Below are 18,592 nucleotides of genomic sequence, written 5' to 3'. Positions count from 1 at the left end.
TGAAAAAAACCTTAAAGGTCATTGATGTCAATCACCTTATTTTGCAGGTGAGGAAACTGACCTTCAGAGCACAGAGGTGACTCATCCAAGGTCCTACAGTCAAGTAGTGGCAGAGCCAAGACTAAGGCCAAGCTCTTTTTTGTCCCCCTCTCAGCATGAGGTCCTCTGTACCACTTCCAAGGCGATTATTCACTAACCAACACCTTGGAATCGAGTTGCTTTGCTATTGGGGCCTCCACAGGAAACCTCTGGGTCTCCTCTCACTCCAGGATGACATTTGCAGGCCTCACACCCGACCCCCTGGGTCGTTTCTGTTATTATTATTACATCTGTAAGGTGCCCTACTGTGTGCAAAGTCCTTTCTCATTTGCTGTTCCTTTTGGTCCTCAAACCCTGCGAAAGCCCTTACCCCTATTTTTCAGACAAGGGCACTGAGACTCAAAGGTGTCACACGGCTCACCTGGGGCCACACCGTTAGAGACGATCGGCCTCTGCAGGCTAACTCAGGCTTTCAGCTCTCAAAGTCTCATCTTTTGTGGATCTAGTTTTAAATCTAGTTTTATTAAATCTCATTTTGACTGCCAGGAGGTAACATCGAGTTTAAGAGTGCCAGCCCCAAGCTAGATTACCAAGGTTCAATTCCAGTTCTGCCACTTATTTTTTATATGATTTTGGGAAAATTGCTTAACCTCCATATGCTTCAGTTTCCTCATTTATAGAGCAGGGCAGTGGTAAGAATAATACCTAAGTGAGATGTGTTATAAAAGATAGGGCATGTAAAGCAAAATACTGAATAACCTCATATTTTCTTATAATTCTCTGATGAGTTGAAATTTTTGTTATTCATCATAAGCTATTAGTGAATGCAGTTCAAAGAATATCTTATACGGATATTAGATTATGTAAAAGTAATAACACTTTGATGTACTGAAAAGACTTTTATAAAAGTTACTGCTTGTCTGATTTTTCAGGCCTACAGTACTGTGAGGTTCAAGATCGTTGCTGATTCAAAACAAACTCATAGATACAAGAACAAACTGAGGGTTGCCAGGTTGGGGGCGGTGACAAAGGTGAAAGGGATTTAGAAGTACAAATTGGCAGTTACAAAAATAGCCGCCGGGAAGTAAAGTACAGCATAAGAAACATAGTCAATAATATTGAAATAGCTAGGTGCCAGCTAGGTACTAGACTTATTGAGGGGATCGCTTCTTGAATTATATAAATGTTTAATCACTTCATTGTACACCTGAAACTCATATAATATTGTGTGAACTGTAATTGAAAATTTAAAAAAAACATGTTAAAGATGGTTGCTTCATCAGCGCTTGTGCCAGTAGGGGAGCTTCCACCTGTAGCAACGCTCAAAAATGAAAGCGCTAGATGTGGAGAAGACTCGGGTTGAGACAGTGGGGGAGGTGGGTGCTGAGCTCCGGAAGCCTGACCCTGTCGGCCCCAGCCCTGGCCCCTGGTGTAAAGAAGGGCCCCCTCAGATCTGGCACATTCTTTATGATGTGTGTTTGGGTTTTCAGAAATGATAATATTTCTCTGATAATGTAGGAACACAAATAAGTTTTTCCCAAATGGAAATCAGGTTGGACTCTTTGTTCCGACCACTCGCCCATTTGGCCGTTGTGTAGGCCACGGGAGGGACGGGCACAGTGCCGTGCCCTGGGGGAAGAGATGAACTTGACATTGTGCTGCCCTTCGGGGGCAAAATTCTCTCCGGAGCAGAGGGGAATGGCGAGGCAGTGCCGGTCTGGCTGGTAGGATGATTTGCAGGACTTTGAAAAGCCACTCACATTCCACTAACTCTTCTGATGGTCAGAGCCACTTTTTCTAGGTTAGGCCGCGTGTTCCCTAAAGCACCCTGCTAGAATGCTGATATCTCGCCGTGGATGTTAGCCGTGAAGTCTCTAACTCTTTAGCTGGTATTCATTTAAAGGCAGAATAGGGTCTGTCCCTAAGTGAAAGGGGCACGGAACAAGGTAAATTTTTTAAAGGAGAAGAGAGAGGAAGAGGCCCCCCATTCTCTTCCCACATGTGCCAGAAATGACTCTGTTAAACGTCACTAGTGACCTAATCACTGCATTCATCTTTTCCCTGAATGTCATATCCTGTCAGTGGCATTTGACAAGTTTCTTGGTGGCAGCCGGGCTGTGTGGGTACAGGTGATGGGAAGATGGAGGGCAGGTAGGAAGAGAAGGAAAGTTTTAGTGGAGGGGGTGGTGAGTGGTTCTGCACTTTTTAGCGTTTTATCTAATGTAAATCCTGAGTCAGATTTAGTGTTACATGTTCTTAAGGTAACAAACAGCCTTCTGAAATTGAAAGAGCTGACCTTGTTTGAATCCCACTTGCCTTCTTTTCTTATTGCCCAAGTAATGGGGTCTTGGGCAATTCACTTGACCTGTTGAAGCTCCCTTTTCTATAACATGGAGATAAAATACCCCCCACTCTGGATCATTGAGATGACAGATAAACGTGTAGCACCAAGCGTAAGACATGGCCCGTTGCAGGTACTCGGGAAATGGTAGCGGATTCTACTGTCCTTCCACTGATAACACATAGTGTTGAATGTTAATACCTCCACATCGTTATGATTTTCTGACTTTCCAGGCCATAGAAAACTTTGCCTTGACATTGAAAACCACTGCCCAGATGCTTCAGACGTTTGGGGCCCACCTGGCCACGACAGAGCTTCCCAGAGGCGTGCCATCCACCGAAGAGCTTCTGCTGTCCCACACAAGGCAGCGGGACAAGCTGCGGGTGAGTGGTCGGTGGCCTGTGACAGTGCAGCCTCTGTGTCAGCAGATGGTCAGCCTCTTCGAGAAAGCTGGGAGCAGAATTAAGATCTCTTCTTCCTCCTTCTCCAGTGACTTGGAGGGTGATGAAATTGTTTTGGAAAAAACCAGGAAGTTATACACTTTAAAGGGTGGATTTTGAGGTATATGAATCATATCTCAATTTTAAAAAAGAAAAGATCCTTGGACCCATAGGCAGCAACGAGATAACTACCAACCCAATGCAGATGTGTACTTTCCTTAATCTGTTTATAACCTTACAGACTTTCCTTCTTAGCAAAACAGCTCTTCCTATTGTCTTATTCCAAGCTGGTTTTTTAAGCATTGCACAGAGACAGGCAGTCTCCATCCTGCGTCCCAAAGGTGGCTGTCACCTCTTTGCTTGCCGGCTCACTTAGGCCAGAGACACGGGGTGCTGGTCTTACGCTCTTAGGTGCCTTAGTCAACTAAGACACGGTACTGTGGGCTCATTTAAAGAGGGTAAGACTCTCATTTTTGTTATTGTTGTTGTTGTTGAAATAAGAAGTCGAACACAGCCATAGGCCTAATCTCATCATGCATGGGGAGGGAGTGGTCCTGAATTCAGTCATGTGATAGAGCAAATATGAGTACAAATGTTTACAAATATGAGTACTACTTAGTATTCAGTATTTGTTCCATTCAGTATTCATTTGATTCTGTATTCAGCGATAACAGTTCCATTCATGTTACCAAGGTAACAAATAATCAAGAGGATAATCAGAATGACATTGGCCCTTGAAATAACTATGTAGTCTTAGGAGTTGGTAAGACCCCTCTGTCCAGGCACCCCTGCGAATGTGGTGCTCAGAGAGTTGCAGATCCTGTGGCCAGGCCTGCAGCCAAGCCTGCAGCCAGGGTACCACCTGGCTACCCACACGCCCTGCCTGCCACAGCCCTGGGGCCTGAGCATGGGAGCTGCACACGGGCCCCAATCTGCTCTCCATACATAAATTCACAGAGAAACATGAGTGGATAACAACAGAAAATGGCATTGGAATAGTGGGAATCAGCAATTTTGCACAGGGAGATTTGGGAGGTGTTTACTATAGTCTGCCTGAAATTGGGACAAAATTGTACAAACGAAATGAGTTTGGTGCTTGGAAAGTGGGAAAGCTACTAGTGAACTCTGTTCTCCTCAATCCGGAGAAGGAACTGGAATTAATACTCTTGCAGAAAATCCAGGCCTTCTCAACACACCTTTTGATGAAGATGGCTGGCTGATCAAGACAACACTGAGTAACCTTTGAGGGGAAAAGCACATGAAGAACAACATAAAACCTATTGAGGAGTAAAAATGGAAACTTCTAAATAAATTAGAATGAAATAACTTAAAAAAAAAAAGACCCCTTTGCTCAAACTTTCCTTACAGAGAACCCAAGTTAGAAGTGAGCAGGCACGAAGGTCTCAGTTCCGCACAGGAGATCGGTATCCTTGTGAATATTTTCAGTGTCAATGCCTTTATAAATCAGTGTTTTGAACCAGCTCTGTGCCACGGGAAGATCTCTCCTGGTAGCTACTGAAGACGTCTCATGCCTTCCAGGGACTTTGTGTTTTTGTAAATTATAAAGAACTGCATTTTAAAGGCCCGCTCTGAAATTCATTAGGGGACAGTATAAACAAAACATAACAGTGAGCTAACTTTTAGTGGCAGAATTGGGGTAAGTAATAAAAATGAAATAAGGATTGTAAAGCATTAATCACTCGTATGTTCTCTAGGCTCTGATTCATTCCTTTACTTCCCTTCCTACCTCTGCTCCCAGCCCCCGACACAGCTGAGCACAGTGCCTGGCAGGTAATAATAGATTTTATAAGTGTATTTTAAATGAGTGCCACAATTCATGCTTACCCTTGTCATAGAAGAGAATTCCCCCAGAAAATATGTTCTTTTGAGCCTGGAGAAGTCCCCTTCACTGTGTTAAGTGGGTCTTTCCTCTGAACCAAGTGCTTGTTCCTAGTGATGGAATCATACTGATGAGTACACACTAGGTCAGCCGTATCCATTATTAAAAGAGTGAAATGTTTATATCCCTCGAGGGCCCCACTCCACCTCCCTGACCCATTTCCTATGACCTGCAAGACCTTCTCACGATTCTGGCAACTGAAGTGTTAACCCCTGGGCCTCCGTTGGTCTCAGGATGGTTTCAGCCTTGATCTGACATCTGTGCTGATTGGTCAGCACCCACTCTATGTGGGTATTAAGTATTTTGAATTGTCACTATTGTGGACAAGGGCCCATTCCATTTTGGGGCTGAGCAACTTGCCTTTATGCTTTTCAAGTACTGCAGTTCCTCAAGCTTGCCCTCTCTTCCTGGCAGACTTTGGTAACCCTGCTGAAGCTGGGGCCTATTCCCAAAGCTGTAACTGGGTCATGAGTTTACCTTGTTTTTTAACCACATGAAGGGGATCCGTAGCACCTGACATCACTTATGATGATGCACACCTCTCTCTCTCTCTCTCTCTCACACACACACACACACACACACACACGCTGCCTCACACTCCGCAGGACTTTGGGTGTATCTCCCTTCCAAGCTCCCCTAGCAATGTGCCTCTTCTTCTTTGGCCCCTCCACCTTTCCTCCCAACTCTGTATCATGCACACACACATTATATATGTATTTTTTTCTAACAGTAGCTAATGTCAGAATACTGCTGGAATGCTGGAAGCTCAGAGGCAGTTAAGAAAATGAGTGAGAAAAGCCAGGACCCTTTTTAGTGGGTCAGCAGAGGAGGAAAAACTAAGAGTGTTTACTAACATGTCCGCCCCTCCCTAGGCATATCTTAGTTGTTAATCCACCTATAACCCGGTTTCTTTTAGACTATTATTAATTCATCCAACCTACAAATATTTAATGAACATCGATAAGAAGAAATGAGGGCCGATGCCTGGAATGGAAAAGAAGGGATATGTCCAGTTCTCAGGCTGGAATACCAGCCAAGTGGCCCGCTTGGGGCGTTACTTGAAGTGGACAGAGTCCCCGGGGGTAGCCAAAAATCTTGAGGGGCTAGATGAGTGAAGTCAAATTGGTCATGAGGCTGGGTGTGGACGATGGAAGTCTTCAGGCGGATGGATACTGGAGAGGGGTGGGAGACAGGGGCGAAGCCGGAGGCTGAGAGTGCTGGACTTCTTCGGGACCAGAGCGGAGAGTGTAAGACTCCTCCCACAGGGAATGAGCGGGCCACTGTGTGAAGGCTGGAGGTGGCTGGGCCTGGAGGGAGGGCTTCAGCATTCGTGTGCCTATGTGTGATTGTTCTGTGACTTCGGGACTTTTCTCACTCTCGGGGCGTACCAAACCAGCATCCTGTGTAACCCAGAAACCAAACCCAGCACTCCCGGGAACAAAATTCTAGCCCAGGCCTCACCCCTTTTGCCTTGCTCCAGGCGTCAAGAACCACCTGCAGTGTGCAAGTGGAGGACAGAGCTGCTGGATTTGGAGGGAGGTCGCCTGACACACTCCCAGTTGCAAAGCCCTAAGTCTCCATGTAGAAATAGCAGAATAGAGTTGGTCAGAAGTGTGAATCTTTCCATGTCAAACTGAAACTGCTACCCACCACTGCCAAGCGACAAGGGAGCAAGTGGGAGGAGAGGCACATGTTGACTAATGAGACCAGATGAAGTCTTATTTTTCATGTCAACTAGCAGTTATTGGATTATTGTTGCACGTCAGTTCCCAGCATTGAACATTCACTATCTATCATTTTCTTGTTTCTGGCCACTCTCTTGGATCAGAATCAGTTTTTATTAACTAATTTTGCTTTTAATTTACAACAGCTTGAGCTAACACACAAAATTCAACGGTTGCTTTTAGAGGAAGAAAGTGGATGGGTTGTGGACAAAAGACTTACTTTTTCAATATATATCCTTTTGTACATTTTAAATTTTGTAGCATGGGTAATAATAACCTCTTATTACCCATTAAGAATAAGTTAATTCATTTTGTAAATCTGCAGCTTGAAATTTTTAGCATTTAATTTCCTAAGTGAAAGATATACTGATCTACCATTCTCCTTACCCCAAATCTACCAAGAATTTCTTTAATTAATTTCTCATAAAAGAGACTGTATTTTTCTTTCTGTAGGATGAGCTGAAGTTACTTGGAGAGCAAGGGGCCACATTGCTGGCATGTATTCAAGATCCAGCAACCAAAAGTCCCACCAGCAAACTCAATCCCAATGAACTTGAGAATGTAGCTACCATGGAAAGGTGAGTGAAGGTGGAATATACTTTCTTAGGAGAGATTAGAACTAGATGGTCTGAAACAACCAAGGACAGGTTAGAACAGTTGATACTGGGCCTTGGTAGGGTAGCATGTAAGAAAGAATAATATTTGAGACAACAAAGGGAAAAAGAAGGTACCCATCTGGCATCCAGCTATGGAGATGTTTTGATGAGAATGCCATTCTCTCCACTTATGAAAAGCTGTCATCCCAGGGATTTTGAGGGAGATCATAGTATCAGTTGAGTTTCATTTCCAAATAACAGTTTGTCTGGGTGCTGTGCTTTGTCAAAGAAAAGGTGCAAAGGAAAGTTTACCAGGGCGTGTTTAAAGCGCAGAGCTGCAGCTGCAGTGACGTGTCTGCCTAGGCCTCACTGAAAGTGTCATGGTTGAGCCCTGACTGGTGTGGCTCAGGGGGTTGGGTGTCATCCTGCAAAGCGAAAGGCTGCTGGTCGATTCTAGGTCAGGACACCTGCCTAAGTTGTGGGTTCTTCCACAGTACAGGCATGTACAACCTATCTTCTCTCTCATATTGATGTTTCTCGCCCTCTCTTTCTCCCTCCCTTCTCCTCTCTAAAAATAAATAAGTCAAATCTTTTTAAGTGGCCTGATTGAAAAATGGGAACTATGGGAACCAGCAGAACTACGAGAAAGTCATATATGACACGGACTTTCATAATAAGCACATCACCACGATTAAAACAGTGACTGACAACATGGGTGTTACCTGCACGAGCCTGTGCAGACTGCTGTGGAAATGAACGTTAACTGCAACGTCGCTGTCTTGTTCTTTCTCGACAGGTTACTAGTTCAACTCGATGAAACAGAAAGAGCCTTTACACAGTTTTGGTCTGAGCATCACCTGAAGCTTAATCAATGCCTACAGCTACAGCACTTTGAGCACAGTTTTTGTGAGGTGCTATTTTCTTATTTAATAGTACTTCCTTTTATGGTCCGGTGACCTGCGGTTCTCTCTTCCACCTTGAACTCTGAGTACTGGGGTTTCTCTTTTCCCTCTAGCCCAGCTCCCTCCTTAAATCTTTGCTTCCAAGAGGCTCTCAGACAGCCTCTTCTCGCTTTTTCAATGGGGTAGTAATGTTCCACAGTCCAATTTTCCTGTTGGCATATATGGTATTTCAGTGATGGTTTATCTTCCTTTCTGATTGATAATCTGTAGACTGTAGCTTTAATATTCCATCTACAGGTGTCTAAGCAACCCCGCCACCCCCACTTAATCTGAAAGTTAATGAGCTGCAATGCATAGACACTATATACACTTGTCCTGAATCCTTTTTGGATTTTTTAGTTTTCTTAGAGAATAGCCAAACTGTGCCTCCAGATGGGTGCTCACAGGCTTATTTCTGGACTGTTCTATGTGTCTTGTAGGTTAAGCTTGCCCTGGACAACTTACTGGCAGAGCAAGCAGAATTTACAGACATCGGAGACAGTGTGATGCGCGTGGAGCAACTTCTTAAGGAGCACAAAAAACTGAGAGAAAAAGGCCAGGTTTGTTTTTTGCCTTTTCTTGTGGACTTGGAAGGTAGTCACTGTGGACAGTGGCAGATCATGCCCACACGTTGTTGGAAGGCTGGTAAGGACTCGAGAATCCTAGAGCCTGCCCTGTCAGTCTCCTCGCCCTCACCCCAGGTCCTGCAGGAGATGGACCCCTGAGCAGCTACGGTAAGTAGTGCTGCAGTGCAGGGTCCTGTTAAGGCTGCCAAAGCATCCCATTGAGGTTGGAGGCTCAGGGGTGAAGGTTCTGGGTAGCCCTGCCCCTTCTAGCAGGGGAGCGACAGGAAGGCAGGTGATAATAAATGCATTACCCACAGGGCCCCAGATATGGGGGCGTGGGCTGGGGTTTGGTGGTAAGGAGGGGAAACTTTAGAAGGGGAAACCAGAAAAAAAAAGAAACTAGTTTTATAACAATCAAGACAGTGAAAAGGGGGAAATGGGTCCCCATTAGTTCTGTTCCTACCAGATTTGGCAACGCTTTCTCCCTTCTCATGCTCCAAGAGTTGTAAATATCAGACTTGTAAGGGGATAGATATTTCACAATTCTCTTAACAAAATTACACAGCTTTCCAGATCTGCACACAGGTCAGCACTTAGAAGTCTGTTCTAAGTCCTCATAAATTCATCTCATTACGACTTAGGAAAGCCAGTCATCTCTTTCCAGAGAAGCTCCTTTCTGCTTTTCTTTAATTAGCTTCTCTATGTTTTTGTCTGTTGGGGACCACGTATCACATGGTTAACAGTTTCTGAGCTAATCCAGAGGCATGTTGCCCAGGCGGTAATTTTGAAGTACTAGATATTTGCTTTTCAAAGTGTGATCCTCTGGCCAGCAGCACAGAGGTCACATGAGTGAGAACTTGTTATAATTATGAATTTCTGCCCCCTCTCAGAATCAGAATCTACATTTTAATAAGATCCCCGGGTGGTTGACATGTACATTGTAGTTAGAGACCCATTCCCCTAAAGAACACTAACAAATGTAAACTGAGGCCACGCTGGTTCTAAGGGCTCTCAGTTGTGGATTCTGAGCAGCAGGTCTTCTGCATGTGTGTGACCACCTGGCCACCTGTGCCCCGACTTTCACTGGGGAATCCCATCCTTCCCCAGTGAGCAACCCTCCTGTTACCAGTGATCACCTACAGTGAAACACGTCAGTGCTGAAGGCACGAGACAAGAGAAACATTTACCAAACGTGAAAAAACACAACTCCACATACCAAGTACATCTTAGATCCTCCAAGATAGTTCCAATTTTATGTAATTTTAGTTTTTTTCAAAAGAATTCCTTATTAAATGTAGATACTATGTACTTTCACTCATATACATTTATATATTAGAAAAATGTCTCATTGAGCCCAGCACTTTTCCTTTTGGTTTGAAAAACATGGTCATAGCTCCCATGAGGATAGCTGCTGACCCACCAGGAAGGCGTTCACGCATTCCTTGCCTGTGATTCTGTCTTCCTTGCCTGTGATTCAGTGATCATGATGGCCAGCCAGACAGTGAAGACCCTGCTTTCATGGAGCTTGCATTCTACTGGACAGAGATAAATACATGAAAAGTAACCAGACAAATAATAATGTCGGATAATGACAAGTGGCATGAAGAAGATAATAGGATACAATAGAAAGTGACTGGGCTGCTCTTCCAGCAAGGGTAGTCGGGAAAGGCCTCCTGAAGGAGGTGACCTTTGATCTGAGATCTGGATAGCTGTGCAGAGATTTGGAGAATAGCATTTAAGACCGAGAAGCGCAAGTGCCAGGTCCCGAGGCGGGAGTGAGGTTAGTGAGTTCAAGGCGGGCGACCGGAACACAGTGAGTTAGGTAGGAACAAGTGGGAGCAACGGTGTGAGGGCTGGATTTTACTCTCAGTGGAGCGGGAATAAAATCCAGTTGGAGGGCGCTCTGGATTGTGCTTTAAATAGCAGGGTTAGATCTGCGTGACTGCATCCACATTCCCTCGTCTGCCCACCTCCTTGGACTTTTGACGCACACTTTGGACTCGGTACATCCTTTAAAGATCGCTGACTGGAGCTGCGGGCACAGCCCGCAGTCACGGGACAGAGAAAAACTCTGTGAACCCGTGACGCAGCCTTCACGGACAAAGTTCCTGAAGCCGCCGGACTAACGCGCTGCCGAGGAGCCCAGGCGGGTCGGTTTACCCGTCTTGTGCCTTGCTTACCTGTTTTTTACTTATTTTCTGAAGGATGCAGCTGACCCATTCCTGTGCCTTTGGGTGAACTGAACAAAGCTACCTTATCAAAACCGGGGGCCCTTTGTAATATACCTTCCCTCAGACGCATTGCTTCTTCCGACGATAAGGGCTTGGCTAACCTTCCCATTTGTCTGTAAAGTGTTAAAGGAACAAGGTGATACCTGGCTAGAATCTGCTAAAACTTGCTTGGGTTTGTCCTTCATTCTGTACTCAGGAGTCAACTTCCCTTTTGGCATGGCCACACTCTCATTTCTGTTTTGTTGCCAATGTATTCTGTGCAGTGATATCACCGCCTGGGCAAGCTCTGAGCCAGCTCCCTGCCGCATTCCTGGTGCATGCTACTTAAGTCTGTTTGTTGTTTTTTTTTAAACCTTGTTTTAGTTTGAGGGTTTAGCAGTTCTTTGAGTGCTCATTTTTTTATTCTGAGAAACACTAGTTTTGGCCACTTTCTGACTTATAAAAGCAGAATGTGCTATAGAGTTTTTGGTCGGGAAGTATCCTGGGGCCTTCAGCGATGAACAAGCAAGGAGCAGACCGGCACAGGGCAGGGACAACCAGGCCAATTTCAGCCCTGGCCTCTCCCCGCAAGGGCCAGGGGCCAGCAGTTACGTTACTGTGTCCAGGACGGCAGGGAACCCAGACTATTTCCCTCCCAGGGACATAATCTGACTAGAGGGGACATGACTTTTTTTTAAAGATTTTATTTATTTTTTTTTTTTTAGAGAGGGAAGGGAAGAAGAAAGAGAGAGACAGAGAGAGAGAGAGATATCAATGTGCGGTCGCTGGGGGTCATGGCCTGCAACCTAGGCATGTGCCCTGACTGGGAATTGAACCTGCGATGCCTGGTTCGCAGCCCACACTCAATCCACTGAGCTACGCCAGCCAGGGCCTGGGGCATGACTTTTGTGTGTGTGTGTATGTACATTTTCAAACACCTATAAAAGTACATGGATGAGAACAATGAACTCCCGTGTATCTATTGCTTAGGTTCAATAGCCAATCACTCACTGCCGTCCTTGTTTCGCCTGGCCCCCTTCCCTGTGCACACATTCCGTCCTACACCATCCTCTGTGGGTGCCTTCTGGGCTCCCCCGTACAGCAGCGTCACTGTCTCTCATGATTTTCTTCCATGAAAATGCTCTCATCTTTCATCCCCCATAGCAGTAGGGTCTTGGGGAGAAAATAGCTGTTATTATAATAAATATTTTTGAACTGCACATTGCGATCTGACTATCCAGCCTCCTGGAATTTTCAGCAGCTTTCTGAAAGGCCTGTGATCAGAGCAGCAGGTTTCAGCATTTCTTTCTCACTATTCCTTTTTCACTTAGGTTTTACTGACTATTTATCATGAGTAGGAGCTGTATAGACTTAAAAATAAGCTGTGGTGTGGAGGTTTCACAAGGTCTTTGAAAGATTTGAGAGTTGTGGTTGTGCCTCCGTCATCATAGCCCGTGTGATGGGCTGGAAGGTGAGAACACAGGCTCTGGAGTCTGGCGGAACCAGGTGCGAACAACTCAGCTCTAATGACCATGCGGCCCTAGGGCCTCGGTCAAGTTTCTTAGCCTTTCTGAACACATTTCCTCAGCCGAACAGTGGATAATAATAACTCCTACCTCACAGAGTCCCTGTGAAGACAAAATGAGTTGACTGATCTTCCAGCCATCCAGTGACGGCTCCTAATTTATATGTATGGTCTTTCCCCAAGATCCATTTGGACCTATTACTCCCACCTTTCCTCTAAAAACCTCAAATGTTTTAAGAACAGTTGTGAGGGGTAAGACGCCACATGCCAAGCAAAGCGCAAGCTGTGGCCGCCACGGGGCTGTTGTGAAACAGCCTGTGATGAAGTTCCCTATTCCCAGAAAACTGGTGCTGTTCTTAATAAATTAGACATCTGGACTTAATAAAGAAAGTCAATAGGTACATCCTGGCCAAGTTTTCATGCTCTTCCATTAATTAACGTCGGACAGGTTTGCCCAGCCTCAGCGGTCTCTCAGCTCAGGCAGAACAAGCGTGGCCGTTTTTCGGTGTGTGGTGACCAGAGCCAGGTGCGGAGCAGGGCTGCCCAGGTTGGACAGCTCTCCTCTTCCCCACCTGGGCCACCTTGGGCGGTGTGCCTCTGCTCCTCCTCTGTAAAACAGAACCCAACGGGCTTGCTGTGAAGCACAGAGGGAACAGTCGACGTAAGCGTTCAGAACAGTGCCCGGCGGGCAGTCAGTTCTCACTGAGTGTTTGCTGTCGTCACTAACGTCACGGGGGCGGGGGGTCAAGTCTCCGTGCCGCAGCCTGTCTGCTAGGTCCCACGTGCAGTGGCTGAGCAGTGCTAGTAGGAGTGTCTCATTCATGCTTCATGCTTTCTGCAAATATTTATTGATATCCTGCCATGCCGAGCACTGTTCTAAGTTCTGAGGACACAGCAGTGAGCAACACAATCCAAAATCATGGCCCGAGGAATTAACATTCCAGCCTCATTTCAGGAATGGTGAAGAATACATCAGGCCTTTGCTGTTCACAACAAGTGCACTGGGTATCTAGCCCTGAGTTACTTTAAATAGCCACTGCTTGATTTGTAAATAATGTCTTCCTTTTGTTTTACACAACATTCATTTGCTCTTAAGTACCTAATGTGTGCTGTGTGCTGTTTTAAGTTGGGTAACAATGGGTGTATGTCTGCAAGGGTCCATGGCATAGGGAGGGCAATCGATAAGAGATCACAGCAGTGAAGTGTCTGCTCTGATCAAGAAAGGCACGGAGTGTTATGGGAGCGCAGGAGAGGGGCATCAGAATAAAATGGGAGCGTTGGAGACAGTTTCCTGGAGAAGGTGAACCCTGAAAAGTGATTTGGATTTAGCTCCAGAAGAGTGTGGGTGCAGCAGGAGGTGGGAGGTGGGAGGTGGGAGGTGGAGCGGTCGGGTGTAGGGCTGATGAGGGAAGGATGGGGCTCTCTAGGCAGGGAGAGCAGGTAGAGAAGTCACAGAGGTCTGAATAGTTGGGGAACTTCAAATGGATCATTAGTCTGGTTACAGCAGAGTAGGGGGGTGAGGGGATTGGAGGAAGAGGAGGCACAGGTGATGGTAAAAGGCTTTCTATGCATTGCTCAGGAGTGTGAACTTTCTCCAGAAGAGTATAGGGAGCAAGAAACGACTTGAAGCTGGGAGTGATGTAAACACGATAAACGTTGGGTTGGAATTACTAGCAGTGTGGAGCATGATTTGAAGGACAGCCTGAAGGAAAGCAAAGAGGCCAGCTGTTCCGGTCAGAACGCAGGAAGGCCTGTGACAAGGAGGTGGTGAAGAAGTGCTCAGAATTCAAAAGGGGTTAAGAAGGATGTGGGCTTTTGCAGGGCTTGGTGAGTGTGGGGAGAGTGGTTTGGAGACTGCTGAAAGCACGAATGCGTGTAAGTTGAGAGGGGGCTGGCCAGTTGTCATCGTCTGGAGTCATGGCGTGTTACTGTAAGCCTTGTGCTACTGTAACGGAACCACTCGGTCCCATTGCCCACTGCCAAAAATGTGACTTCTAATGCCACAGTCTTACGAAAAGGAAAGGAACTGTTCAAAAGTTATACGGGTTCAGGATAATGGCAGAATTCTGTTTTTAAGTCCCAGAGTCCCTTAAAGCTAAACACCCACAAACACGCACAGTCCTGCCTCCCCTTGCCAAACCAGGGCAGTCAGAAGTGCCGTATCTCAGGAAAAGGTAGAGATCTGTAGCTTAGCTAGGCAGATCCCCATTTTAACATCCAGCTTCTCCCGGTTATCCATGCTGAGCTAGGCTCCCGCTCTTAATTCCAGACCACATGGCTGCTACATCTTGCTTTTCTGCTCCTTTCTAAGCTGCGTGGCAGAGACCCCTGTACAACTACGAGAGCATGGCTGCCCTGTGCTTGAGTTTAAATCCTCACCCTGCTGCTTCTCTGTAACCCCACTTCCGACTCCTTCCACAATCGGCTACCTCTGCCAGCCCTCATGTACCTTCTGCCTTTCTCGGCTGCCATTGTTAGTCTGGGCAGGCATTGCCATGTGACGTGGAGCAGACCATTATGCAAACGCAGTAGCCTGGGATGATTGCAGACTGCATCACTGGTCAGAGTCAGGCCCCTCTCCCCGGCTGCGAGCCTGCAGGCACAGCTATTAGCATTACTAAAACACTGGCCAAGCTCTTTAGATATGCAAAGTAACTCTCAATGAGCCTGCTCAGCTTCCCCTCCCCCCAGCTGTGTTAATAGGGCTCTTGGGGTCCTTAATCCATTCCCTGTTATGTCACTGTAAAAAGTTAAACTAGGGCAGTGTGGTGTACTGGATGCTCACCATGGTCAGCAAGGAGGCACATGACCTCTGTGCTCCTGGAGACTGTGGCAGTCACCTGTGTTGACTCACAGGTCAATATTGTTTCACATGGTTCCAGCCAAGCGGGTAGCTGCATCATCTACCGCATTCATTCATTCACTAGTGCTCATTCATTCATTCATTCACTCTATTGATCAAATATTTATGGGATGCCTACTAAATGCTCTCATGGAGCTTACGTGCTGGTGGAAGTGGGTAAAGGAGGGAGCAATTGTCCACTGAAGTAAAACAAAGACATTTTCAGATAGAGGACAGCAATGAAAACAAAGTGGGGAAGAGCGCCTGGGCGGGTCACCGGGAGGAGGTGCAGCAGTCAGAGAAGGGAGGAGAGTTGAGAGCACAGGCCTGACTGGGAGGAGCACCCTGGGACCCTGGGGAAGGAAGGCACGGAGGCGGGAGCTGGTTTGGGTGCCGGCCTTGTTTAGCCAATCTTTTACCTGGAGGGCTGCAGTAGCCCCCTAACTTACCTCCCTGCTTTGCCTCTTCTCTGTCATTCTTGACAGCACAGCTGCAGCAGTCTTTCCATGAGTGAGACCCTCTCCTCGAAACCCCCGGTGCTTCCTGCGTCACAATGAGTGAAAGCTGAAGTGCTCCCACAGTGGCAGCCCAGCTTTCGCCAGTCCGATCCCCCTCTCTCTTCTCTGATCGCGTCTCCTACTCCTTTCCTGCTTCCTCCTCTGTCCCAGCCACAGCGGCCTCCTCCCTCGACCTGAACCTCGCAGCCAAGTACTGGCTGCCTGGCTTGTCCCTGACTTCAGGTCTATGCTCCCTGTCAGGATTCCCAGGACCACGCCTGGATTTGAAGATCTGCTAGGAGGACCATGTTAAGAAACATATTTCTTAAGCCTCATGACTCCCCTATAGAGTTGTTCAAACCAGGTCTTGATCTCTTCTTAACTTCAGCTCATTCCCCACTTTCCTCAGGGCCACATGAATTTCCTTTTTGCGTCTCCATTTAGTTGACAGTGGAATTCAGAATTTCCTGTTCTGTGCAGTATCACACTCCTGTCCTAGAACTTATCACATTGTAATAATTTAATTCTTTGTAAATTTACTTAATATGTGAGTTCTCCATTAGGCTGAAAATTTCTGGCTTATTAACACTGTATCCTCAGCGCCTACCCCAGAACTCAACAAGTACTTGAATGAATGACTTGCTCTTCTCCAGGGAGATGGCCCTGGGTGAGGACAGACTCCTTGGGAAAGGAAGAGCTTGCCCAGGTCCCCCAGCCCCAGACTCTCAGCCTAAAGCCTGACTCAGCATCTCCCTAGCCTCCCCCTAGGGCTGGAACACACAGTGTCAGGTGAATAGCAGCTTTGCCGAATCCTGGGTCATGATGCTTGGCTGTGCATGTTCACTTTGCAGGAGCCCTTGGAAAAAGCCCAGCTGCTCGCCATCATCGGGGACCAACACATCCAAAGCCACCACTATGCAGCAGACTCCATCAGGCCCAAGTGTGCGGAGCTCAGGCGCCTCTGTGCCGACTGCGTCAATGAGAACAAGAAAAAATACGACCTTTTAGGAAAGTCTTTGGAGTTGCACAGACAGCTGGACAAGGTGAGTGAAACCAAGCTGAGACCATGATGCCGGCAATGTTTGTGTAAAACAGCCTTGATCACACTCGACCTCCCCGCCCCACGAGGCGGCCAAGGGGGTAAAGAACTTCATGTGAAACAGGCATTAAAGGCTGCAGATTCTAGGTCGTAGAGGTACTGAAGGTCTAGAGTGCCTCCACCACCCCACCACATCCTGTTAGAATGAATTAAGTCCATCTCCCTCTGTGTGGACCCACACTTAAAGAGCAAGGTTTGGCCTGGCCCCGGGGGACATTTATTGATTCCCCTGCAGGCATATAGAGGCCAAGCACTGTATTTGCAAAGTCCTCCTCTTCATCTAAAGCCATTGGAACGTAAATCCTTTTGGAGAAGCTCAAGTTATAATGAACACTATATACTCTTGCCGTTTACTGAGCACTGACTATACCTACTAGGAGTATAATTATGTCATCTTATTTAATCCTCAAGACAAGTTATGAGGAAGGTATCAATGGCCTCATTTAAGAGGCAGAGACCGATACTCAACAGGGTTAAGTCACTGGGTCGTAGTGTTTAGTGAATGAAAGCACTCATTGGTCAGCTTGCTGTGTTGCAGATTCCCTGGTGCACCACTCTGGAGACTGAGATTCAGTAAGTCTAGGAGGATGCTGAGGAATCAGTGTATTCAGCAAGTGCTTGGGTGATTCTGGTGCAGGTAGTTCAGGGACGCACTGAGAACGCTGGGATAAGTGATTGCCCAAGGCCGCACAGGGGGCGAGTAGGGGATTGCGGGTTTGAGGTCGGGACCGCCAAGTTCCAAACCCCAGGCTCCTTAGTCTAGACAGCAGTGGTGTGTGTGCCAAAGGGTCACAGGGAGGCAGTGCAGCTTCTGGTGCTTTTGGCAGTGATCTCTTGGACAAGTGCCCGGTCAGCAGGGGCAGTGACTTCTGTAGCCTTCCCTGTCAGCTGCTCCCAGGCAGCACGTGGCTCAGGGCCATGAGTCAACGTGGTCCATTCCCTCATCTCTTTCTCTCTGATGGAAATGGGATGTTGTAAGTCTGGGTGGGTGCCCAGACTGCACGTCATCCCACTGCCAAAGGGATGTTAATGTCAACGAAATACAGCTGTTCCAGAAGCAAGTGGCTCAAAAGAACCTGGTGTGCAGCCTGCTCTGTGTGCTAAGCTCTCGGCAGGATCAGCTATTGGTGTCCTCACTCCATATCTGCCCCAGAGATAAGAGCCTAATGCTGAGGGCCGTGTGGTGTGAGAGAGAGACTGTGCCTAGGAGAGCGAGTAGCCGCTGTGAGTCTGCAGAAGACCCCAGCGCACTGTTTTCTGCAGATCTAGGCATGAGGTTTCAGGACAAAGTTTTCACGGTGTATATTAAAGCATGATTTTGTGTTACTTGGAAAATCCAAAAGTGTAGGAATGAGGAGGAAGAAAGTTACTCATGTGCACCTACGCATCCCATTCCCTTCTCATCCCCATGCAGTGGTAATCATTGATTTTTAGATATCTTTATTGTTTTTTGTTATTCTGAGAATAGTGCACATTCAATGTAGATAATTTAGGGAAAAAATAAAAGATTTAAGTTGCCCGTAATTTCCCACTTAGCAATAACTGCTTTGCAGTGTTTCCCCTGCACAGTTACTTTACATAGCTCTCTGGGTCGCGTGGAATGGAAATGCAGGTGCACTTGCTGCAGAAGCTTCTTTTCATATCAATTTTCAGGCATCAGAAGGGCCCTTGTCTTTCTGTTTTCATCTTTTAAACATTGAAGTATGAGAATTCGTCACCTGATTTCATTCTCGAATTCTGGAAAGTTTGAGTGTTGCTCTTCTGAGTGACAGAAATTTTCATTCTCAGATGCTTTCCTGGGAAAGACAAATGACAATAAGAACAAGTAAGGGCAAAGGAAGGTGGTGTTTTTGCTGAAAGGACCGTCTGTCC

The 18,592-nt window shown here is 46.7% G+C and overlaps 1 protein-coding gene across 2 annotated transcripts in view; it reads left to right on the top strand.

Annotated features, from left to right (window-relative positions):
• MCF2L2 (MCF.2 cell line derived transforming sequence-like 2) overlaps nt 1-18,592 on the top strand; it is a 210,982-nt gene that overhangs the window by 64,011 nt on the left and 128,379 nt on the right. For both annotated transcript variants that reach the window (XM_036017746.1, XM_036017745.1), the window contains exons 7-11: nt 2,614-2,763; nt 6,898-7,022; nt 7,837-7,951; nt 8,422-8,541; nt 16,473-16,664. In XM_036017746.1, coding sequence (XP_035873639.1) covers nt 2,614-2,763; nt 6,898-7,022; nt 7,837-7,951; nt 8,422-8,541; nt 16,473-16,664 — 702 coding nt within the window. The remainder of the gene's footprint in view (nt 1-2,613; nt 2,764-6,897; nt 7,023-7,836; nt 7,952-8,421; nt 8,542-16,472; nt 16,665-18,592) is intronic.

The sequence above is a fragment of the Phyllostomus discolor genome, chromosome 2, assembly GCF_004126475.2.
Source record: "Phyllostomus discolor isolate MPI-MPIP mPhyDis1 chromosome 2, mPhyDis1.pri.v3, whole genome shotgun sequence".
Lineage (NCBI taxonomy): Eukaryota > Metazoa > Chordata > Mammalia > Chiroptera > Phyllostomidae > Phyllostomus > Phyllostomus discolor.
The sequence above is the reverse complement of the archived record's forward strand: the minus strand, read 5'-3'. Positions and strand labels throughout refer to the sequence as shown.